This window comes from Saccopteryx bilineata, chromosome 7, assembly GCF_036850765.1.
Source record: "Saccopteryx bilineata isolate mSacBil1 chromosome 7, mSacBil1_pri_phased_curated, whole genome shotgun sequence".
In the NCBI taxonomy this organism is placed as follows: Eukaryota; Metazoa; Chordata; class Mammalia; order Chiroptera; family Emballonuridae; genus Saccopteryx; species Saccopteryx bilineata.
The window spans coordinates 736,822-761,280 of record NC_089496.1 but is presented as its reverse complement, the minus strand read 5'-3'; the positions used below and the strand labels follow the sequence as shown (position 1 = coordinate 761,280).

Sequence of the window (24,459 nt, the reverse complement as noted above, 5' to 3'; positions counted from 1 at the left end):
AATACTGATTAGTCTTGTTAAATTTTGCACTTTGGTATTATACTTTAAAATTCTTGACATGGATTAGGAAATACGTACACTATATACATTTAAGACTAACTTGAAACAACTCATTCCAGATCCCATACTCCAACATCATCGAGAAGAATCAAATATCATTGGATCATCTTTGTGCAGTCCTGTTTCAGAAGACTCGAAGGATGTTGAAGATTTGGTAAATTGTCATTAGGTAATTCTTAGAAACAGTTCAGGCAAAGAAGCCACACTGTTAATTATATCTCCAAAGAAAGAGGAAGAACCCCCAAGAGGCTTATCATTCCTCTGGCTTTTAAATAGCTACAGTGCTTAAGCCACATACAGTGTTGCTGCTATGACTTTTTACCTCCTTTAAATATATCATCTGAGGTCTGTCTAAACTTATGGAGGTGTGGTTGAGTGGAGTATGGGAGGGGTCTTGTCTACATAGATTCCTGTGAGAAGTGCCATCCGGTAGCAGGGATTTCACTTCAGCCACTGAGAACAATTTTCAGTCACCAAAGCTCTGTTTTAAAAGTGGTAATATTCATGTCTGAATATCAGATTGAGTCTGTCCAGTCTCAAATAGGCCTGTTTATATTTCAGAAGTCACATCATGGTCTAGAGCTTACTAGTGACCTCCAAAAAGATTCTCACTAGTGTGAGACTTGACCAGCATACAAGAACACAGGTGACTGTTGGGCGGTTACCCCTGGTACACTGATGGCTGGCAGTGGGAGCAATTTAACTGGGTAGAGGAAAGTGTTAGGGTTAAGAAAATTCACTACAGATTTTTATTACGTTTAAAGGGAGTATGGATGAAAGTATCAAAACTCAAAAGAGTTTTCACTCCTTCAGAACCCGCTGTCATCAGTTTACAAAATTAGCACTTTGAAGTTAAATTCCTATCCTGTATACCATGACCATTTCTTGCGTGTTTTGCGATATAAATTACGCAGAAAATAATGAAGGAGGGCATCAGAGTGTGCTGTCACTTAGTGCATTAGCTGTGAGGGGGTAATAAAAGTTCTCTCCCTCTCAGGCAATTTTTAAAAAAACAAAATTTGTTTCCATAATGAAATGAAACAAATCAAGAGTCATTCCTATTCTAGAGAAGGTTAAACCAAAACTAGCCTCTTAAAGCTTTAACGTAAATGACTCCTATAGAAAAGTCACACAAAAAAACACAACCTTGTATAAATTATTTTATTTATTGTAATTAGATCTTCACAATCAAATTGTCTTCACCGTCTGTGTTTTGTTAACATGAAATGAAATTGTAGTTACAAGCAAGAGTTGGTTGCCTAGGGAACAATTGTATATTCAGTTTAACAGAAATAAAAGAATATTTGTCTTAAAATGCAAGTGTTTGTTACATAGCTTTTACCATGCAATTACATTATAAAAAATTTTAATTTCAAAAGTGAAAATTACTTGTGCTGTTGAGCTTTAGAGTTGGAATGTGCAACATCAGCTCCCTAAAAAAAAAAAGCAAAGTGATCTATGATATGTCTCCCCTGCCAAGAGGGAATTTAGATTTACAATATCAACATGAAAATCATGTATCAGACTTCTGCAGGAGACTCTTCAGGATGCCTCACCCAGCTTCTATTCACAGTCCTAATACATAGCTTTGAAGAGACCTGGTAAGTAGTTTCTCCTTGGTAGCCTCACTTTCCCACATCATGGAAATACAGGTTCGCACATATACATAACATGATGATAGAAAATAAGATATAGTAAATTAGATTTCTAAATTTCGGTTCTAAGTCTCCTTGTCGATACCAGTAGATCTAAAAGAAGAAGAATTAAATGAAAGTTTAAGTAATAGCCACTGAGTCCAGTATTTAAAATACAACCAATTCTTTTTCTTTTAAATGAAACAGTTTATATTTCTGAGACTGCAGCCAGAATTTAATTCTTGTTCTTTATAATTCAAGTAGTACCAACTGAGTTTCCACATCCAACATCATACCGTTCCTGCTTGCTCAGTTAACTTTGTTTTATGTTGAAACCAACAACATCCACCATATATTTGGCAAACCATTACAAATATATACCTTCTAGACAAATACAAAGCAAAAATAGGTTTACAGTTTTCAGTAAACAAAAGTTTCTTCTTATATTTTATTTATTCTTGTATGAGTTTCTCCACATGAACAACTGTAAATGTACTTTTGCCCAATGCTATACTTGAGTAAAAAATGTAATTCTTTTAGGTACTGGAACAATAAATTCATAAAACATTCAGATCGCCAATAAAAAGTTGGGCTTAATTACACATGTACTTGGTTTCAACTAGATCACTGTTAGTCACTCTGGCTTCAGCTGGGAGTGGGAGAAGAGCATTTAGGGTAGCAGAGTTCCGAGGCTCCTAAGTGGGACAGCCCAGTTCCTCCCTCAGGTCATAGTACAGCAGGATCAGTGTGGTAGGGGCTTGGAGATCTGTTTAATTTTAATTCATGTTGTAACCACATTGTGAGTTAAAACAACTGCTTTTAAGGGTATACAATTTTGATTCTGCCTCTCATCAAAAGAAATGAAACAACAGCCAACTAATGAATGACTGAACATTTGGCAAAATCCAGCTGAGATCTACCACCATCTTTGTTTCTTCACCTAAAAGCAAGGCTTCTTTGTAGTAAAATTGAGTATTGTTGTGACAAGGATACAACTGCAGCTCTAGGTTCCTCTGAAGAATTACTTTCATTTGGTAAGGTAAGCACAAGAGATTAAAATAGACTAATTTTTAAATTCTAAATCAATACATAGTGCCTACTCTGTATCTCTTCCCTTAAGAGCATTAATGGCATTTCCCAAAGCCTGGTGGGCCCTGCATGTAGTCCCTGAAGGAAGATGAATTAAGGGGTACATAAAATCTTTAGCCACTTAAGTCTTTGTAACTTTCCATTTTTTAGCCATCAAGGGAAGTTTCCCTTTAGGATAATAATTTAGGGGTTAAGAGAAAAAGAAATTCAGATTAAAAAAGAAAACCCTATAATTAATATGGGAAAATCACACATCTTTGGGGTGGGGGGAGTGGGGGGTTGTAATTAGAGATACCCCCTTTCAAATGGACCCAGGGCTGGGAGTCTCTATCCTAATGAAGCACTGCGACCTTCAGCCTTCAAGAGTACTAGATTTAAATTCTAAACAGTACTCACAAGTATGCAGGCAGTAATACTACTCAAAGAAATGCAGACAGCAAAAAATACATTCAGTGGTTTTGGAGGCGGTTGAGGAAAAACAAAAGCACTGATCAGCGTTACCTGTATGAAGAGAAATTATGTCAGGCTTTCTCCAAGATGTGGTTACACTGAATCTAGGCAATATAATATGAAATGCTTCACATTGTAAAGTTATATTTTCCACCAGATTTGCCTTATGGAATATTAAATTGATGTTTAATAAAATATTTGTGTTTGACTGGGTTCTTTAGTACTTCCTCTAACCTTTTGCTCTTTATGGAAGGTGACAAAACAGAATGGTAAAACATCTCAAAATAACTCATTAAAGATTATAAAAAGCATTTCAACCTCATTTCCAGGATTAATGATTACATTCAGAAAAGTTCTAACCTTTTTGTTATTTTGAATACTCTCAGCCCTGGCCAGTTGGCTCAGTGGTAGAGCGTGAGCCAGCATGTGGATATCCCGGGTTCAGTTCCCAGTCAGGGCACACAGGAGAAACAACCATCTGCTTCTCCACCCCTCCCCTTCTTTCTTCTCCTTTCTCTCTTTTTCACCCCTCCTGGAGCAAGTTGGCCCTGGGTGCTGAAAATGGCTCCATGGCTGCCTCCTCAGGTGCTAAGAAGAGCTTGGTTGCTAAGCAATGGAGCATTGCCCCTTAATGGGCTTGCTGGATGGATCCCTGTTGGGGCACATGTGGAAGTCTCTCTCTGCCTCCCCTCCTCTCACTGAATTAAAAAAAAAAAAAAAAGAACCAAAACCTTTTTTGCTTAAAGTTGTGAAAAATACAGGAGGATAGGTTTCTAATGCCGTACAGAGTTCTGTCCTACCACAGACACAGCAATATACCCACATTCTTTTTATTAAAAAGTCACAGAAACTTCCCTAAAACTTGCTTGCATTTAATGAAAATGTGCCACAGAAATGTTATGCTCAGACTGGGGGAAACAGAGCTTTGTTCTTATTTTATTGTGACAATACCAAGCTATGTTATACAGGATGAAACATTACTTTTTGCTGACCAAATCTTTTTAAACTAAAGTATAATGAATATGCTTTAAGGAACAATAAATTTAAGGTATTAGCAGAAAAAATGGGAAGTTTTAGGGAGGGAGGTGCTGGTAGCCACTGACATGTTACTTATTTACTAGGTAGACATAGTAAACTCAGAAAACTAAATTATTTGACTGGTACTCTTTTGCATATTCACCTGAGATGAAGGTAGAAATCAATTTAGCTGCTCTAGTTACCAACTGCAATTTTAAGTGGCAATAAAACTGAAAGGATTAAGGAATATTTCACATTGCTGACACACTGGCCCACTTTAAGTATTTTTGGGGAGTTAATTGAACCACAATACTAACGTTTTCAAAACTTTGGCTACGAGCCTTGATGAGACACAAAATAGAAATACTTACTAGAATCAATAAAGATGTTAAGCTGCCAACAACTAAATTGATGATTCGGTCCTGAAAGAGAAGAGAGTTTTTGAGCCATTTGGTAGGTCCATGGCAATCAGAAAAGTACAACACTTAGGCAGAGCCTAACTCAAATGAAGAAGGATCCTGCATCTATGCATGCATGTGATTGTCAGAAAGGCTAAGTGTACTCGGCCACCAAACAGGATAAAGGGGACTCGGGGAAGGCAAGGACAACTAATGACAAGGTTTCTTGATGGGATAGGACATTTTTTACACTAGTCTGGAAGATGGGGAAGGGAAGCTTAGAAAAAGTCCATGTGCTGCTGTGAACAGGAACATGGGCGGCCAGCCCAGACTCTTGGTGAAAAGAACCACACTGTAGATGATGTCAAGTGCCACAGTGAGCTTGGACCTATTTGTGAGGTACAGCTTGTGTGTCCCGTCTAATGTAAATGAGCGCTATTACTAGAGGGATCACAGAATGCCACGGCTGGGGCCAATCTCAGATCATCTTGTCCTTAATGGTGAAGTCTCCAGTGTGCAAACAAAAGTAGAATCATTGAATGGGGAGCCTGGGGCCCAAACCATTGAGCTTTCCTGTCATTCCCATCCCTATACCAACAAACCACTAATTTTATAGGTTAAGGTAAACTTAGGCCCAGAGTGTGTGGTTAAATATTTGCCTAGAGTCAACACAGCAAATTAGAAGCAACTTTGAAAGAGGATTCCTAAATCAGGGTCACTGGTTTAGTTTCAGTTATGAAAACTAAAAGAACTAACTTTATATACAGTTATGAGTATGGAAATGGTTTATTCTATTACTTACTAATGTATTTTCTATGAAAAGTAAAACTACTTTTGCCCTACCCTGTATGTTACTAATATTAGTTTTATATATATATACACGCGTGTGTATGTATCTGTGTGTGTGTATACATATTAGGTAGATAGAAGTTATTTGCAGAGCTTACAAAATAAGGTCATAAGGGTTTAAGACCTGATTAGCAAACACGACTGTAAGGCCAATAAGAATACCAAGTTTTATTTCTGAGAAGTGAAAGCCGAGTAATGAGTCAGTAGTCTTACAGATTGTTTCAGTCAAGTTTTAGCAGAGAATGACGGGATATGCAATAAACAAAAGCTGAGAGATGAGAAGTGGACAGGAACAAGCACAGAGCAGCAACTGAGCCTCTTTCTAAACTGCATTAGATAGAAATCCAAAGTGAAGAGGCAGGCAAAGCTGGGAGGGAAGACTGAAAAAAAGTCAAGTATATATTATATGGGCTGTGCCTGACCTAAACAAGGACAAACCAGGCTCTCCAGACCAAAGCCACTGCAATTTAAATGTTACAGAGCACAAAGGAAACTGAACACCAGCCACACTCCCTTACTAAACTAAGAAGGCTCAGACCAAATCAGCTACAGGAGCACACAGTAGCCTGAAATTACGACCACTTTCAGAAAAGAGATCCAGTGGCAAATCACTTATCACCACTATTTCCACACAAGACAAATACATTTTAAATGTGTATGTGTTTAACATAAATGTGTATATAAACAACCTATTACTATCATTTTTGCCTGTGAGAGAGGTTCAACTAAACTCTTACAGTCTATTCTGAGAAGTCAAGAATATCTGCTCCCATCTCTTTAAAAGCTCCAAGAATTTGCGAAAGTTTACAAAAGTCTGCATACCTCTCGCCCTCTGGCCAATAGAAAGAAACCTGCGAAGATGTTCAACTGAGAGGTAGCCAACAAGAAGCACTAACCATCTCCAGCAACTAGGAAGGATTAAAGGGGGAGGGGAGATAACGACGGTTAAGAGACAGTAACTATGCAAAAAGTTTTTAAATATCTTTTCTAAAAATCTTGGATGAAATGATATGACTGTTTTACAGATAGTAAAACAGGATCAGGTTCATTGAAAACTTGTCCAAACTCAATAACAGTAAGTGATGGAGACACTTTCAATGTTAACAGAGCAGATTCATTCCATCAATATTCCTTACTGGAAGAGCAGCCTAGAATGTACTGCTGGGCTAGACAAAGACACCAGGTGGCAGATGACACCTCAAAATGCCTATTGGCAAGGTACTACAGTGAAGTGTTCACCTGCCAGAAATGACTATCCATGTAAGCCTAACTGGTTTTGATCACTCACAAATATACATCTAAACTTTAAAGACCATGAACCAGTTGCCTTCTGAACAGTCTACCAAATGAACTCTCTGGGACACCCAAGATGGGATGAACTATTTGGAATATGGCAGAAGGGTTTCTCACAGGGTTATATTTCTCCAAGCCAAAGCCTTGGATGCAGACCTTCTGCTATCAAAGCAACCATGAATGCAGACCAAGCAATCAGCAGTTAGCCCTGGAAGACCTCCTGCAGAGGGGACAGGACAGGGAATTAGGATGTCATTCACAAAGACAAACACTTAGCAACAGGTTGAGAGAGTGTCTTTTTTTTTAACTTTATATACATATACCTAGAAGCACATAGAAATATATACATATACATACATGTATAGTATAGTTCTGAGAAGGACTCGGATATATTACCCCGTAAGTTACTCATTTAAACATTATTTCAATTATATTTCAATAAAACTGGAAAAAATCATCTATTATATTCCAGATGTGAACAAATACAAAAATGAATAAAACCGTCTCTACCTTCCAGAAGTTTACACTTTCCAGAGCTCAAGAGGGGACTTAGGAAGTGAGGTTCCTTGGGCAGCCAGGGAGAGAAGAGCAGAGAAAGTCAAACCTGAAAGAGGAGTAGGAGTCATGTCTTCATCTTCCTCTGAAATGGGGAAGGAGAAAACGATGGACATACATGCAAATGGCGTGTACCTGGCACAGGAGAAGGTAACCCGGTGAAGCCAGTAAGGAATACCTCATCTCCATTTACCAATGGGCAACTAGGTTGGTTCAGTGAAACTGATCTGCCCAAGGTCACACAGCCAGGTAATGGTGAAGTCTCCTGTCCAATGCTTTATGCAAAATGCAAGTCTAAAGGTCTACGAATCTTTACATCAATACCAATTCACCCTGAAATTAAGAGTTAAAAAACCAAGGTTTACATCTGCGTTCTGCCACTGGCTAGCTATGTAACTTTAAAAGGATCCCTTAATTGGCCCTAGCTGGTTAGCTCAGTCAGTCCTGAAACACCAAGGTTGCAAGTTCAATCTTGGGTCAGGGCACACACAGGAAACGAATGATAAATGCACAATTAAGTGGAACAAGAAACGAATGCCGCCTGACCTGCGGTGGTGCAGTGGATAAAGTGTCAACCTGGAAATGCTGAGGTTGCCAGTTCAAAACCCTGGGCTTGCCTGGTCAAGGCACATATGGGAGTTGATGCTTCCTGCTCCTCCTTCCCCCTTCTCTCTCTCTCACTCTCTAAGAATTAATTAAAAAAAAAAAAAAAAGAAAAAGAAACGAATGCCTCTTCTCTCTCTCTCTCTAATTAAAATAAAAAAAATTTTTTTAAAGGATCCCTTAACCCCCTGGTTGGCAAACTGTGGCTCTTTGACCCCTTGAGTGTGGCTCTTCCACAAAATACCACGTGCAGGCGCTACCTCGATAAGGAATGTACCTACCTATATAGTTTAAGTTTAAAAAATTTGGCTCTCAAAAGAAATTTCAATCATTGTACTGTTGATATTTGGCTCTGTTGACTAATGATTTTGCCAACCACTGCCTTAACCCATTCGGGTCTATCAAATCAAATATATCTGGTCCTTTCCTGTTTTAATTTATGGCTCTGACTCATGGTACAAAGCCACTCCCCAGCAATCAAAAAGCAGAGGAGCCTCCAGTCCTGCTTGGTCAGCCATTAGCCAGCATCTCGATACAAGACAGAAAGAGAACTCCAAACTGATTTCAAATGCTCAGGTGTTTAATGATGGTTCTGTAAGGGAATCGGCAATAACTTCCCAAATAACCAAAAGCTGGCATTTGTCCTCAGCAACCTGGAAACATCCTAGTTATAGACAGTCTGAAATGCTAAGGAGAGTAATTGCCGTATTTGACCTTCTATTTCCACAGGAGTGGAAAATATAAGTTTTGTTTACTTCCAAACAGATTTAAGAACTTGTGCTACTACAGTAAAACCCTAACCAATTTAAGCAACAATAAAAAGAGCAAAAAATAATTTCTAAACAGGTTTTGGAAATGGAAAGAATTTACAGGAAAAAAATTCACTAAAGACAACTTTTCTACTTTAAGCTCAAATGTTAGTATGAAGACTTGTGGGGCCAAATAGGAAGTAATTGGGGTTTACAAGTTCTCATTAACACAAGCAAGCACACTGGGTCACGAGAAGAGGCCGCCTTCTCCTGGCTCTAAGAAGTTTGCAAGGGTCGATGCAAATACAGGGACAGAAAACACAGCTCCTTCATTCAGTCATTTCTCATACTGACCCATAGAGAAGCTGAAAGCATAATGTTCCTGACAGAGTGAAGTGTGGGGAAGAGGGGGATGGCTGACACGCCACTCTCCCAGTCTGACTGCTCATCCTTCAGCGTTCAGCTCAAAAGTCTCCATCACCAGGATGGGAAGTCTTTTCCAGACACCATCCGCAGGCGCCTTCCCTTGGGACGTAAGATGCTCCTGTCTCAGGGCTCCAAGACCACAATGCCCATGTTTTCACTTCCTGCACCAAAATGAAATGTATCACCTGTCTCTCCCATTAGAACTGGCAGTTCATCGTGGGTGGGGAGACAGCCCATTTTTCTTCCTAGACTGGCACACTGTTGGCACTCGCTCTGTGAAGGCTGGTGAAATGAGAATCAACAGAAGCAGCCAGCATTTGCTCTACAGGACCACTCACTGCTACAGGCTAGTCATCACTCTGGGCGCCGGCCTGTCCAACTCTCACCTGCAGTCAGAACGGCCTGTGGTCTGGCTGCTCTGTGAGGGACACCCAATGCACAGCAGCTAGGACCTTTGTCCTGCCGCCCAGAAGGTCATGTTCTTGCCAGCCACGAAGGCCCAAAATCCTAGAGGCTCCCAGGCTAGGCTGTGCTGACTCCACAGAAGTATCAAAGGCAGGGGTCCCCAAACTTTTTACACAGGGGGCCAGTTCACTGTCCCTCAGACCGTTGGAGGGCCGGACTATAAAAAAAACTATGAACAAATCCCTATGCACACTGCACATATCTTATTTTAAAGTAAAAAAACAAAACGGGAACAAATACAATATTTAAAATAAAAAACAAGTAAATTTAAATCAAGAATCTGACCAGTATTTCAATGGGAACTATGGGCCTGCTTTTGGCTAATGAGATGGTCAATGTGCTCCTTTCACTGACCACCAATGAAAGAGGTGCCCCTTCCGGAAGTGCAGCGGCCCGGATAAATGGCCTCAGGGGGCCGCATGTGGCCCGTGGGCCGTAGTTTGGGGACCCCTGATCAAAGGTAACAATGGGCACCTACCTCCAGGGCAGGTTCCCCAGCCTGAGCATGAGCCCAGGGGCTCAGGTTCTGCTAATGCAGGACCAGCATGGTTTCAGAGGCATGGCAGCAACTGCTGCTGGGGAACTCGTCCTTCCCTCCCAGAAAAAAGCAAAGCAAAACAGACAAAGCTCCTCGCAGAAAAGAAAACCCTGCCTGGATAACACCCTGAAGCCACTCCCTTCCCCACTGGGGCTGGTGTAACTATGGAAATCACATTTCTGGTGTCACAACTTTCTCTCCATAACAGTCCTCCTCTGACAATCTCACAGGTAGCTCTGCAGACCCACATCCCTCCCCAGTCCTATTGGGTCAGTCATCACACCTCACACCTTCAAGTACCATCAGCCACTTCTACCCACCCCACACTAGAAACCTGTCCCACGTGAGCACACTGCTTCCTGGACTACAGAGTTCTCCCACACTCTGGACTTCCCTGGCTGCCTCTGTCTCTCAACATTCTCCCCCAAAGAGCCCCTGCTACCCATGTCTCATCTCACACTCACTGGGCCAGGAGTGGGGGGCAAGGCGTTCCCTGCTCCTGGGCAAAACTGAAAAAGGCAATTTCAGTAACATCCTCTGCTATGCTCTGAATGTTTGTAACCCACCTCTCCTAAATTACTACGTTGAAATCCTAAAGCTCAATGTGACAGTGTTAGGAAGTAAGGGCATTGGAAAGTGCTTAGGTCTGAGGGTAGAGCCCTCCTAATGGGATTAGTACCCTTATTAAAAAAAAAAGAAGAAGAAGAAGAAGAAGAAGAAGGCTCCAGAGAGCTCCCTAGCCCCTTCCTCCATGTGACAGAAGTCTCCACCCAGAAGAGGGCCCACACCCAACCATGCTGGCACCCTGACCTCAGACTTCCAGCATCCAAAACCATGAGAAGGAAAGGTTTGTTTACAAGTCAGCCAGTCTGTGGTATTTTGTTAGAGCAGCCAGAATGGAAGAGATATCCTCAACTTCTGAGACATCTTCCCAGGCAGGCTCATGCCAACTCCTTCCCTTCCTCTTCTCAGTTACTTCACTTATTTCAGCACCTGCTTTACCAAATACCTCTTCCTCCAACCCTCTCCTCCTCTACTGCCCTGAACCTGGTCTTCATCCACATCCATTAACTGTATCATCCCAATCTCTGACCATGGAGTTGGCAGCTTCAGCAACACACAGAAGACTTCCTGGTAGACATGTCATCTGTTCTTGATGCTTTGCAACCCAGCCCAGAGTCAACCTCAATCCCCCAGCTGCTCCTATGCTCAGGTGCTAAACCTTGCTCTGAAACCTTTTTAAGCTGTCCTAACTTGACTGCCAGCTTACTTGTCTGTCTCCTCCTGTGCACTAGAAGAACCACGTCTGCCTCCTTCACTCGGTTTCTGGGCCACTGCACTTGGCTGTATGGCTTAAATCCAGCCCAATGCTGCACTCCCCAAGCGGGGCACCCTATCACAGGCCTGCATCCATCCAGAGGCAGGAGCACTTTTTTCTAATCCAGACAAAGCCAAGCCATGTGACAGAGAGATGCCACTAGCCAGAGTGGCAGAGGGAAATGGCCAATGCCACTCCCCACCAATAGTGACATCTTTATATAATCAGAAGAGAGCCATCTGGCCAGAGCCAGCTTTTTTTTTTTTTCCTTTAAAGAATTTCTGCTGAGTATAGTCTTCAAGATCAGGAACCTGAGTGGAGGTGGAGCTTCTAACTATATATGATACTTTCTGGACAGAGACAGAATCAGTCAACCCAAAATAAAAGGCCAGCACACCAAGGTTGCAGGTTTGATCCCCGGGCAGGGCACATACAAGAAGTAACCAATGAGTACAACTAAGTAGAACAACAAGGTGATACTTCTCCCTCTCTCTCTCCTCCCTCCCCAATGAAAAAATTTGCTTAAAAATGCCCCCCAAAGGAAAACTTCTCCCCCTCCCCCCTTTCATTCCTTCCAGCTTGAAGAGGATGAGACAGTGACCAGCTTTCCTGCCAACCCTGAACCCACTCCCTTGCTCAATTAATTATCCCCCATAATGGAGTTTGGGTTTTTTTGTTTTGTTTTTTGTATTTTTCTGAAGTTGCAAACAGGGAGGCAGTCAGACAGACTCCTACATGTGCCAGACTGGGATCCACTGGGGCGTCGCTCTGCTGCAACCAGAGCCATTCTAGCATCTGAGGCAGAGGCCATAGAGCCATCCTCAGCGCCCGGGCCAACTTTGCTCCAATGGAGCCTTGGCTGCGGGAGGGGAAGAAAGAGACAGAGAGGGGAAGGAGAGGGGGAGGGGTGGAGAAGCAGATGGGCGCGTCGCCTGTGTGCCCTGGCCAGGAATCGAACCCGGGACTCCTGCACGCCAGGCCGACGCTCTACCACTGAGCCAACCAGCCAGGGCCAATGGAGTTTTTATGGCCCCAAATCTCAACTTCCTCCAATGTTAGAAGCACCTTCTATCCATCCTGCTTCCAACTTTGATGTTAAGCATTCAGTCTCCATTCTTTTTCACATGCTGTTAGGAGGAGGTTAAGAGGAAAATAAAACAGGATAAAAGAGTAACCAGGGCGGAGATGGGAGGGGCTTAGTTTTAGTCAAAGGATGTGACATTTGAGCAGGGTCCTTTTTAAGAAAAGGGAATGAGACATGCACAGATCTGGAAGAAGCATTTTACAAACAAGCCAGTAGGGCAAGTACAAAGGCCCTGGGGCAGGAGTGAGCTTGGCAACTAGGAAGAAAATAAGGAGGCCAGGATGACTGAAGCTTAATAAGGAAGGGAGAGAGAAGAACAATTGTTTAATGCCTCCTCTCTTCCCTGCTGTATATATATGCTCCATGAGGAAAGATATACTAGTTATCCAGCCCATACCACATTTCCCAGTTGGGCACTCTGGCATGGGCCTGTATCCATGCATATCAAAGCATGCACATGATTAATAACCTAATAAAAATATACATGCACATTTGACAACCTCAGCACAGCAGGCAAGGCTCACCAGCCAGCCATCTTTCCTCTCTCACCATGCCTCCCAAAATTCTAGAATCCAGTCACCAGGGTTCAATCACATTCCCTCACCACTTTATCTACTTTCCTGCTCCCATCCCTTTGACCTCTTGCTTGGGTTCTGGGTCACCTCATCCTGTCAAAATCTTACTCCTGCTTCTAGGTTTAAAATCCCCGAGTCCTCTGGTCCGATGTCCGCAGGAGAATCATTCCCTTCCCACGTTTGCTCGCACTTTGCTCATCCTTTTGTTAAAGGGCTCGGTCCCTTTTAAACTCAGCACTGATTACGCCTAGTACAGCATTCTTCAGGTCACTAAAGACACTGACTGCCTTCTCTGCAACAGGAAGAAAAGAAAGGCAATCCAGTCAGCATGTCTGACAGGTCCAAGGGTCATGGCCTTCCCACCACTGTTAACCTGAAGGGAGTGGTTCAGACCCTTGAGCCACATCCAACAATTCTGCAACAACTTTGAGTCCAAAGTTCTTCATTTCTCGATGAAACAAGAGTTCCAAGACCACAAATATAAGGCCAATTCTCAGAAACCCTGTTCCTTTTCTTTTACCAAATCACAGTGGGGCTCTGGAAATGGCTCGGTCAGACACTGAACGGCAGCCCTCCAGGAACCAACCTCCTGGGGGACATGAGAGTGGAGAGATGATCTGTGCCCAGCTGAAGCAAGAAACCTCGGGCCTTGCCAGGGGCTGTACCTGGTTCCCCAGAGGTACACGGCGTTGACTAAGCAGGAGCGGGCCCTCACGCTGTCACCCAGGACATCCCCAGGCACAACATCCACTGGGTGGCGAGTGATCAGTCTGCTCTGAGACTTGCCCACAAAAGAGCAGACCGCATGGGGCCAGAGCACATGTGAGAAAAGACATATGAGAAGGCAGGCACGCCCACACCTTACAGCCTCTCACTCTGAACTCACTCAAATGCCCATGACCTCCACTGCTACGTGTAGCCCTGAACACCAACTGTTCCCTCAGTTCTACCTAGACAAAGTAAGTGCACATTTTTAAATGCTTCCCTTATATCACAGACTCGCATCTCGAAGGATCTCTCAGTTGGGAATGTTTTTTGCACACCCACCCTGCCAGATTCTCTTCCTCATATATACATGCACTTGAAACATACTCTTTCACTAAAGCAGCACTTGTGGAAATCAGATCACAGTAAAAATAGAAAATGAACCTACTGCACATGTTTAAGGGGCAAATGATCCCTAAAGTTGGTACCCACACGAAGTGCTCGATTTTTATGTGCTGACCTTCAGAACAAGAGCTATGTTACAGGGCTGTGAGATTAGGAGAATGATAGATCTGAATTATTCTCTTATATGCCTGCCTGTGGCCTTGCAGAAGTCATGTAACTTTTAAGCCTAAATTTCTGTATTTGTACTATGGTTGAATATGCAGGGATGCTGCATGGATTAGGAGATAATACCCATGAAGCTCCCAGAACAGAGTAACTAACATTCAATAGAAGATTGGTAAATAGTTGCTGATATGGTACTAGTGTCATTTCTACCACGTCTAATGGGCATCTTACGAATGAGAGACGAGGCTCCTCAGAGATGAGTGGGAGGGGAGTGAGCCCCACGCCCTGGCCCCAATTTCTAGGGCAGCCCAAATTTCAAATGCATTCCATCATTTCCACGAAAATACTCGTCTGTCAACCCACATGCCCCTATGGCAGTTCAAAAAAATGGTCGCTATACCTATACATTGCCAAGGAGTGTGACCTTAAGGAAAAAATGACACCACTCAGCAGACCCAACCTATAAGCAGAGACCTGAGAAAAAGCACATGTACAGAGAAGGCTCAGCAGACCACCCACTTGTGAAAGGCCAGGCCTCAGCATCAGTGTGTTCATACAGTGCTGCCACATGCTTACTGCAGGCCTTTGTGCTGAAGCTCAGCAGCAAGAGGGGAGTGATGACTTCAACTGCAGAAGAGCCTGAAGCACTACTTCCTGTTCTGTGTCAGTATTTTGGGTTTCTGAACACCAGACCCTGCCTTCTACTGTTGGTTCAGGATCTCCCAAGAATACCTGTTACTTTTTGGTGATTTGTATGGCCAGAGGCCACCGTCTTGGCCATTCACATGCTGATTCTCATTAGATTTGGGCAGACAATAAAGACACAGTGGAGCCAAAAAATGGTGGACTATTCCTTCATTCAAGACTTGTACGGGCCGATGAGCAACACACACAGGGAAAAACACTTCCCTCTTCATTCAGAACTCATAAAACTACTGATATATTATCCGGTTCCACAAACAGGAGAATCTTCTCTGGTTCCTCCTAGAATCAAAGGCCTCACCAGTCTCAGCGGAGCTCGCAAAGCCCCTCAGCTCTGGTTCCCCATCTGCACTCGCTCTCCACACAAACTGCTTCTTCTTTAGTGCTCTATATTCTCTCTCTTTCCCTGCCATCTTGGCTTCTCTCCCTTTCTTCTTCTCTCCTTTTAAAACTTTTCTCAGAAGAAATCCTCCTCCAACATTAGCATAACAATGGCCCTTTCCAAGCAGCAGGGTAATTAGCAATTTCACAGATCACAAACCTGGCGCTGCCCAGCACCATTTTTTAACACTAAAAGTGAGCAAACTTAAAAACTACAAATTTTACAAACTCATTTGCCCAACAATGATGCTAAGTTATCTCTTCACTTTAAACTCAATACTATACATAAAATCAAGAACTAGGCAAGACATTGTGCCCAGTGCTGTAGTGAAATGTGGCAACTGGCTCCTCCCTGCCATGAGTTTATCCTCTGGTCCAGAGACAGACCTATACATATGTACCATAATCCCTCCCAACACAAGGACTAAGTGCTGGGGCACCTCTGACCACCAGGCTCATGGGAGGAAAGTATGGCTGCAAGCTGGGTTGTAAGGAAGGTTCCAAGGCAGGGAAATAGACTGAACAGAATACGAGAAAGACATTTGCCAAGAGCAGGGCAGCAGCTAAAAGAAAGGGGCCTGGACTAAGCTTCAGGGGATGTCAGCTCTGCCTACACCCCAGCATCCTCTGAGGAGCTTTCTAAAAATACAAGTACCTGTGCCCAATCTTCAGAGAGCCACAGTCCTCTGGTCTGGGGGTGGAGAGAACTCACTTACTAGAAAAGAAAAAGTCATGGCATCTAGCAATGTGAAATGTTTCTCCAGTATAAGAAACACCAACTGTTGGGCAGATAAAGTAATATGCTCACTTTGTTAAAGATGGCACTGCCCATGTAGAAGCCCGTCGCCCAGGTGATATTATTAGTTGCCCTTCTTGCTTGGGATGGGAGTGATTATAGATACTAATGTGTGTTGGGGTCGGGCTGTGGGCAGGCAGGATCCTTGTAGCCTGGGGCTTAGTTTTGGGACTAAGCCTTTCCCACCCTTTTTGATGTGGGGTGGTACACTCTCATGAGGAATCCCATTATGCCTCAGATAAGTGACTTTGTATCAGAGACTTCCTTGTTTGTATATTGGATTAAATATACACTATAAAGTGGGGCAGACAGGGGAGAGCTTGCTCTCTCTCGGTTCCTGAGATTAGCATTAGAGAGAGCAGAGAAAGAAGAGCAGAGAAAGGCCACGTGGAAGAGAGGAGAGGAGCCAAGATGGTGGAGTGCTGAAGGAGAAGCCAGTTTATGCAGAAAGAAGGAGATGGGGAACAGAGGTGAATAAGGCTGGTGAAGTACAAACCTTTGATTCTAGGAAACTCAGATAAGTCAGTGGCTTTGGGAGCCCTGAATGGAAAGGGAAGTGTTTTCCCACTGTGTGTATTTTTTGCCTGCTGGGTACAAGCTAGGATTCAAGGTAATGGCCCACCAGTTCTTGGCTCCATTGTTTCATTACCGTCTGTCCGAATCAAATGCAAACCTGCATGGGCCAGGCGGCTGTGATGGTGGCAGTGGCTACTGGCCTTACACTAACCAAAGTGGTTTGGCAGGTTGGGTGAGAGGCAAGGGGACAACTGATCTGTTCCTTGGGTGACCAGCTCTTCTTTGAGGATCACCCAGAAGCTTTGCCAAAGGAAAGAAGCTAGAAACCTGCACTCCTGGGAGGACAGCCTTTGGGGCTCTGGGCAAGGGTACAGGCAGCTGGCACACACAACAGTCTAAACCACAGCTTTGTTCTTAATAAAGCAGCAACCCCTGTGCCCCCTCCCCACAACTGGCAAGAAGCATTATACTATTACTTGCAGAAGCCAAATGCCCAGAGTTTGAATTTGCCTGGACTATAGGTCAGAGAAAGACATTTTACTCCTTTGTTCTTGTTTGTAAAACAGGGAGAGGGCAGTGTGCAGGAAAAATACTTTAGCACAGGGAACTTTCGCCTTGGAACCAGAAATCTGGGCTTCAGGGCCCCCTACACAGAGGCCCACCTCAATATTACCTAAGTGCAGCGCATATGCCTTCCTCCAAAGTCACTCGCTGTTCTTATACCACATCCAAGTAGGAATAAAGGGACTGTTCCCACCATGCTTAAAGGATGAATCACTTATTTGGTGATCAGTGAAAATCAACAGGCTGGTCTGGAAGGCAGTTCCAAACTCCCTCCTCCTATTTCCAATCACACAGCCCATGGGATACAGTTTGCCCCCTCCCCCAAGGGAACCTTCCTCTCCCTCCCCTCCTACGGCACAGTCTAGACTGGTTGAAACTGATTTCTGATGACTGGGCAGTCAGGTAGCCAATCAAGAAATCAAGACTGCCTCACAAGCTCCAAGGATGACTTAATGTCCATTGTTACATAGAAAGATGACCTGTGCCTGTTGTCATGAAGCAAACTTTGAAAGGTAGCCCTGGGCAAGACCTGGGGAAACATCTCCAGGCTTTAGTTCACACCAGGGAAGGAAAAGAGGAACAGGGGATGGAGATTCCTCAAGAAACATTTCTCAAAGGATGTCTTGTAGAAACCTGTCTCTTGAATGCTGCTGAGGGGCCCAGATAAGAATTGGGTGAGGCACTTTGCCAGTGCTAAAAGTCTTGCCACCAAAACATTACAAAAAGCGCTACTTTCTCACCCTTTCCAACTAGAGTTCCAATAAAAATCAGCAAATTAAAGGGTCTGAAAAGTCCCACAGTAAAGAAATAGAACATGACTAGGGAACTAGCCCAAATACTTGCGTACAGCTGCACTGTCCAGTGCAGTGCAGTAATCCTGCAGAGCCGTGTGGCCCCGGAGCACCTGAGATGTGGCCAGTCCAAACTGAAACAGGCTTTAAGAGAAAACACACACTGGATTTCAAAGGCTTAGCGTGAAAAAAACCTGTAAATATATCTCCACTTTTATACTGCTTATCTAATGAAATGACTGTATTTTGATTATATATATAAACGGCAGTATTTTGGATGACTGGAGTTAAAATTAATTTCACCCATTTATATTTTTTAACATGGTACTAGGTCATTTAAAATCAGGTATGCAGGAGAGTTATATTTCTTCTACTGGATGGTGCTCCTTTAGAAAATACTAGGCTACTGCGCAGGCTTAGAAACTCACATACAATGTATTATGACGGCATTTGTGCCACATCTCTTCTCTCCTGAAAGAGGTTCCATATCCCAGAACTGAGGATGGATAAAAACAGGTGGAAAAAGCATATAGACATTCTGACCAGGACATACAAGACTGCACACCTAGTAATATGTGATACCAAAGGTATCAAGGAACAAGAAATAAATTCCTTAGAAACACTGAACATTGTTCCTTTTTCAACTATTATGCCTTAGATATTTATGTAATGCTAGAGAACTGGTTCCCTTCGCCTTTCGTTCCATGACTCTGTAAATTATTCCTGAGTATCATGCTCAATAGTGAATGCGCTTGGAGTTCAGTGACTGCTGTAGTTTTGTGCAGCGAGCACAGGAGGACAAAAGTTCCCCCAGGACTGCCAGGACGCTGCTGCTCCAGATCCACCAGGTTAGCTACCTACTGTTCTACAGTAGAGTCCACTGTCTTTCACACAACCCATACCTTTGGGTGAGCCACTTCACCTATTTCCTGTGAAAGGGCAACCAGGTATGTGAGACGTGAGTCCATAGCGCTTATAGAAGCACATGGCACAGGCTGCATCCTTTAGCATCCCAGTCAGCTCACAAGAGAGAGTTGGTGGAACCTTACCAGAGACCTAATTGTGTGACCCAACCAGTACTGTATTTCCTCATGTATAAGACACATCGTTTTATGAAAAATTTGGGATCTAAAAACTGGGTGCGTCTTATACAGTGGTTGTAGAAGTGTGGCATTTCAAATGCCATAGATGGAACTGAGGACAGGAGGCAATATACAAAGACAGTGATTCACCATCAAACACAGATGAGGACAAGCTAATGGATAGGAATTTTGACAATAATGAGGTGTACAAATTTTATGATGTATATAACTTGAGTTCAATAACTTTATGTAATACATTTTTTTTTTCAAATTTCGGGCCCCAAAATTAAGGTGTCTTATACATGGGAGCGTCTTATAACATGGGGAGATAAGGTAACCTGCTTTGCTGGTCAACTTCCTTATTTCTAAGAGGAATAACAATGCTCACTTCAAAGGAATTCTAAATTCAAACAAAGGAAAGCTGAATGCCTAGCATGCTGCTGGCACTAAACACACATTTCCCTCCAGACCCCTCTACTCTGTGAGCTTCAGTCATCTTTGCCTTAAAGTTAGAGACTGGACCTAAAGTTCTAGTGCTTTCTAGATTTAAAATTGAGGGATTAAGCAGTACAAACTGGTAGTTACAGGATAGCCAGAGATGTAGATTACAACCTAGAGAATATAGTCAATAATATCGAGATAAATAGGTATGGGGTCAGGTGGCTACCTGAAGCAGCAATGTGATTTTCTAACTACTCTGCTGTACATCTGAAACGAATACAGAATAATAATGAATGTAAACTCTAACTGAAAAATAAATTTTAAAAAGTAATAAAATTGAGAGGCTATATACATAATCAGTTGTTATAAGGCAACTAGAAGAGCTCAGAATTTCCATCATACACAACTAAAAGTGGTTTTTCCCTGTTTCTGGGTTTTTCTCCTCAGAAGTAGTAGTTCACTTCCCCCATGAAGTGCCTGTGGTGTCCTTTCCTGGCATCTGGAGGAGAGCAAACTGATAACACCTGGATGCAAGTGCCAGGACAGGTCTCTCAGGGTCCGTAGGGACCCACCCTGCTCTGGCAGCAACTGTCCTCCGTGGGAATGTCAGCACTGTACTGAGTCCTAGCCTTGCATTATTGAGGCCCCATTCCTGTGCCTCATGCACTCCTTGTCCTCAAATAAAACCATCTGCTGTCTTCAAAGACGGATTCCTCTCCTTCTTCAGGTCTGACACCACAACTTAAAGGAAACAGGATGTCTTCTCCATCCTCAGAACAGAGATCTCTCTCCTTTCTACGTTCTGAACAATTTCTCTACAACCAATCATTCTGTCAGCCCCACAGATGAACTCAAGGGAGCTCTGAGTGGCTGAATCTGCTGTCATAATACTTAAAACTGCTTAAGCAGTGTCAGGGCTCTATATTCTTAGACTAAATAAGTATGCAATAAACAGAGACATATTTAGAATAGCAAAATTTTTGGATTGGCTTCAAGTGGATCACAGACAATAGGAAACTTACAGTCATTGACTAGGCCCAAGCAAGTCAAAAAACATCAATATCTCTAAGTGTCTCTATAAATCAACAAGTCCATTACCAAATCATTTATCTCAGTACTCAGGGGCTTTGGGGCTAAATGAGGTCAGAGGTCTGCATCCCTCAGAAGCCCAATCTGTGCACCAAGGCACATGGAGGAGATATTGAACCTCTAAGGGCTCAAAACAGCCAGGTAGCCAGATGCCCTGGGCACGACACCTTCAAGCAACAAGCTGCCTCCACTCTCCAGGCTGCCTCCACTCTTCCAATCAACCCTCAATTTAAAGGCATTCATATCTAAAGGCCCAGGCTACCAGAGACTACAAGGAAAAGCTATCTTTTAGGGTCTTCCCCAAGTGTCACAAATAAAAGTGACCTTTTATCCCTCCTCCAACTCCATCATGCCCCCTATATACCTCATCACAGCACAGATCCAACCACATCACATTTGTTTACATATTTCCTCCACCTAGCTGGGTCCCTTGGATCCCCAGGGCCTATCACATGATAATGTTAGTGGAAAGAGAAACATCTACTGGCCATACTTCTCAAACCAGGTGCACCATAGGCTGGGGCAATGTAAAGCCACAAGATAAACATAGTGCATCTTCTCAGAGTTCAAGCTTAAAACATTTTCTTATGAAGACACTATAAGAGAAAGCTTTTGCTTTCCACATGGAATAATTTTCAAAATAAAGTAGGGTGCTGGCTGGTTGGTTCAGTAGTAGAGTGTCAGCCGGATGTGTGGAAGTCCCGGGTTTGATTCCCAATCAGGGCACACAGAAGAAGCAACCATCTGCTTCTCCACCACTTCCCCTCTTGATTCTCTATATATCTCTCTCTCTTCCTCTCCTGCAGCCATGGCTCGATTACAGCAAGTTGGCCCCAGGTGCTGAGGATGGCTCCATGGCCTCCTGCTCAGGTGCTAAAAAAAATGGCTCCAGTTGCAATGGAGCAAGGGCCCCAGATGGGCAGAGCATCGCCCCCTAGTGGGCTTTCCGGGTGGATCCTGATGCGGGAGTCTGTCTCTGCTTTCCCTCCTCTCTCACTAAAATAAATAAACAAACAAACAAAACAAATAAAGTAGTAGCCTTTCCCTGGCCGGGTGGCTCAGGGGATAAAGCAGCCACCTGGCACCCGCGAGGTGAGGCTGGTCAGGGCACACAGAGGCAATCAAAGAGTACACAACTAAGTGAAAACACACACACACACACACACACACACTCTTTCTTTTTCTCTTTCTCTCTCTCTCTCTTTCAAACCAATGGGAAAACTTTTTAAACAGCAGCAGGTTGGCAGCTTCCAAATTCAGGGCTCTACCCCAGTCTGCTGGGGTAGTGTACAAGTTCCCCATCCTTTCTGTTAACAGGTCTCTGCCAAAGCCGAGAAACAACCCAAAAAGTTTTGGACTCACCTATGCCCTACTATTCAAGAGGCTGAAAGCAATTTGTCAGGGGGCAAAGATCCACCCATGCCACTTTCTAAGCGAAAAGAAAATAAATAAAACACAGGCTAATGCCACCCAAACGACTCAGAAGAATAATGTTAAGAACAGGAAAAGGAGCTCTCTTTAAGTACTAGCCCAGGACATCACATGATTAGGCTTGGAAGAAAACATACTTTTTTAAAAGCCTAAAATGTTAACGTACCATAGCTTGTCTGGGTCCAGAGACCCTTTGATCATTTCCTGGGACCGACGCCAACAAAGAAACCCCTACTTCTCTCTTCGCCTCTCCCCTGCTGCGCCGCCTCCTCAGTAAACCGTTAATGGCTTTTTAAACAGTAATCAGAGCGCCGGGCCGGCTCGCTCTTACGGAAGCTCGACGCAAACTCAGGCGGGTGGGAGGTTAGCCCGCGTGCCAGGATGCACGCACCCTCTCCACCCCGCCCCCCACGGGGGGGCTGCTGCACTCCCCTGAAGGGCCCCTACAACCCAGAACTTTCCGAACTCTTCTCCACCCTGAGCCTTCAAAGATCTTGGCTCACCCTGTCCCAAGTAGCAGCCGAGCGGCTGGGCAAACATCTTAAGAGAGGGTGAGCTCCTTCTTCTACAAGTGCCCTCAGGGGCCGCAGAAGGAACCGGCCGGGACTGTGGGCGGGCGGGCAGGCCGGCGGGCAGACAAACAGGCAGACAGACACACAGACACACAACCCTGGGCCTGGAGTCCTGGCCGGCACTCACCTTGGCTGATGTCTCTCCGAACAGAGGTCTGTTGTCCAGACCACTGGTGCCGTAAGTCCTGGTAGAAAAGTCCTCCATTTTGGGGTTTCTTCACTCTCCCCAAAGTCACTCAAAGACGAGCCAGCATTCCCCCCGAGGTGTCCCGTGCGGGTTCCCGACGCCGCCTGCTCACCACGCACACATAGCTGATCGCGGGTGGTCCGCGCGCTCCCGGCGGTCCCGGCTCAGAACTGGGGGGCCAGCCCGCTCCGCCCCAGCCCCTCTCTCCTCATCGTGAGCAGCTGCGGGAGGAAGCGAAAGTAAACACCTTTGGCCGACTCCCCGCAGGGCGCCCAGCCCGGGCAGCTCCCACTTTCCCAAATCTCCGCGCTGGGCCCCGCGGTACCCCGGACACTGGAGCTAGCGGAGCGCATCGGCCGCCCCCCCCCGCCCCCCGCGCCCGGGACACACGTGACTCCCACCCCTATCCCCACCCCTCTCCCACCCGCCCCCAGCGATCACGCACACCTGCCTGCTGGGGGGAAAGTTTTCACCGAGGAACTCACGACGAGCCCCAGCCTTCCGCTCCTCTCTAACCCGCCCCAGCTCCCCAGCGCGGGGAGAAGTGAAGTTCCCGAGCAGAGCCGAAGGCTCGGCGCGCTCCTCCCGCAATGCCGCGAGTGCAGGCCCGGCAGCTCGGGCGCCCTGGTCTGTGGCACCCACCCGCGAGTTGGCGGGCGTCCCGCTCTCGGCGGAAGCCGCGGCCGGGGCGCGCAGGAGCAAGGATCCCGCCGCAGCCCCGCACAGACCGGCCACCTCTCCGGGAAACCCGCACCCGCAGGCCAAACCTCGGCGTCCCCAGCGCCCGCACGCCGAGGAGTCCTGGCCGCGCTGGGGGCCACGGGAACCGGTCCACACTCGCGCCGGAATTCGGGGCCGAGGCTCGGGGCGCGGGCAGAAAGAGATCTTTCGGGCTGGCGGAGGGCGGGCGCGCGGGCCAGGAGCAGCGCTGTGGGTTCCTCTCGGATCCTCCGGCTGGGACCCGCGGCCACTGTCGCAAACCGACTCGGCCCGCCCAGGTCACGTCACGAACGAGGCTGCCAATCCCACGTGCCGAGGCGACGCATTGGCTGCAGAGCTTTATTTCTAGAGGTCCCAGTTTATTCCCGGTGGGACCGTCAGTCTCCCCGGCTGCATGTTTCTTGGCCTCTCAGTAATTAGCGTCTGCGCGAGCCACAGGAGCAAAGAACATTTCTGAAGATAGCTTTGTATTTGACTAAAAGCATCTTAAAAACAACCAGCCTGCTTTAACCAACCCAGTCTTTACACAATAGGCTTGAACGGGGTCATTGATAAATCTGGTTAAGGGTATGGTCATCTTGTTTTGCCTGTGAGAGGGATCCTATGTCATTTACAGAAACAGTCGGGAGGGAATAAATGCTACGTACGTACTTTTTTGTCTTGTCCACTCATTCTGCCAGTGCTGGTGCTGACTAAGCATGTTTGCAGCCACATAGAACGCTTGTCTGTCAACCTCTTCTCCACCTCTTAAAGCATAGAGAACTGGAGGCGGAGAGGCCTCATCAACAACAGAGTCATTCTGCATTTGG

General features: G+C 45.0%; 2 protein-coding genes across 11 annotated transcripts in view; one reads left to right on the top strand and one right to left on the bottom strand.

Moving 5' to 3' along the window:
- DMTF1 (cyclin D binding myb like transcription factor 1) overlaps positions 1–1,375 on the top strand; it is a 58,828-nt gene extending 57,453 nt beyond the window's left edge. For all 6 annotated transcript variants that reach the window (XM_066240525.1, XM_066240524.1, XM_066240520.1 and 3 more), the window contains one exon: positions 120–1,375. In XM_066240525.1, coding sequence (XP_066096622.1) covers positions 120–229 — 110 coding nt within the window. In that variant the 3' untranslated portion in view covers positions 230–1,375. The remainder of the gene's footprint in view (positions 1–119) is intronic.
- Positions 1,208–23,891, bottom strand: TMEM243 (transmembrane protein 243). Of its 5 annotated transcripts, none has more exons than XM_066240527.1 (5): positions 23,376–23,891; positions 22,871–23,151; positions 4,622–4,672; positions 3,180–3,284; positions 1,208–1,808 (listed from the first exon to the last, which is right to left on the bottom strand). In XM_066240527.1, exons 2-5 carry the CDS (start codon positions 22,946–22,948, stop codon positions 1,686–1,688), a joined length of 357 nt encoding a protein of 118 aa, XP_066096624.1. In that variant the 5' UTR covers positions 22,949–23,151; positions 23,376–23,891; the 3' UTR covers positions 1,208–1,685. The 5 variants fall into 5 exon arrangements, with proteins under 5 accessions (XP_066096624.1, XP_066096627.1, XP_066096628.1 ...); XM_066240530.1 differs by having other exon boundaries at positions 23,698–23,836; XM_066240531.1 differs by having other exon boundaries at positions 23,685–23,819.
- Between the last annotated feature and the right edge of the window lie 568 nt (positions 23,892–24,459).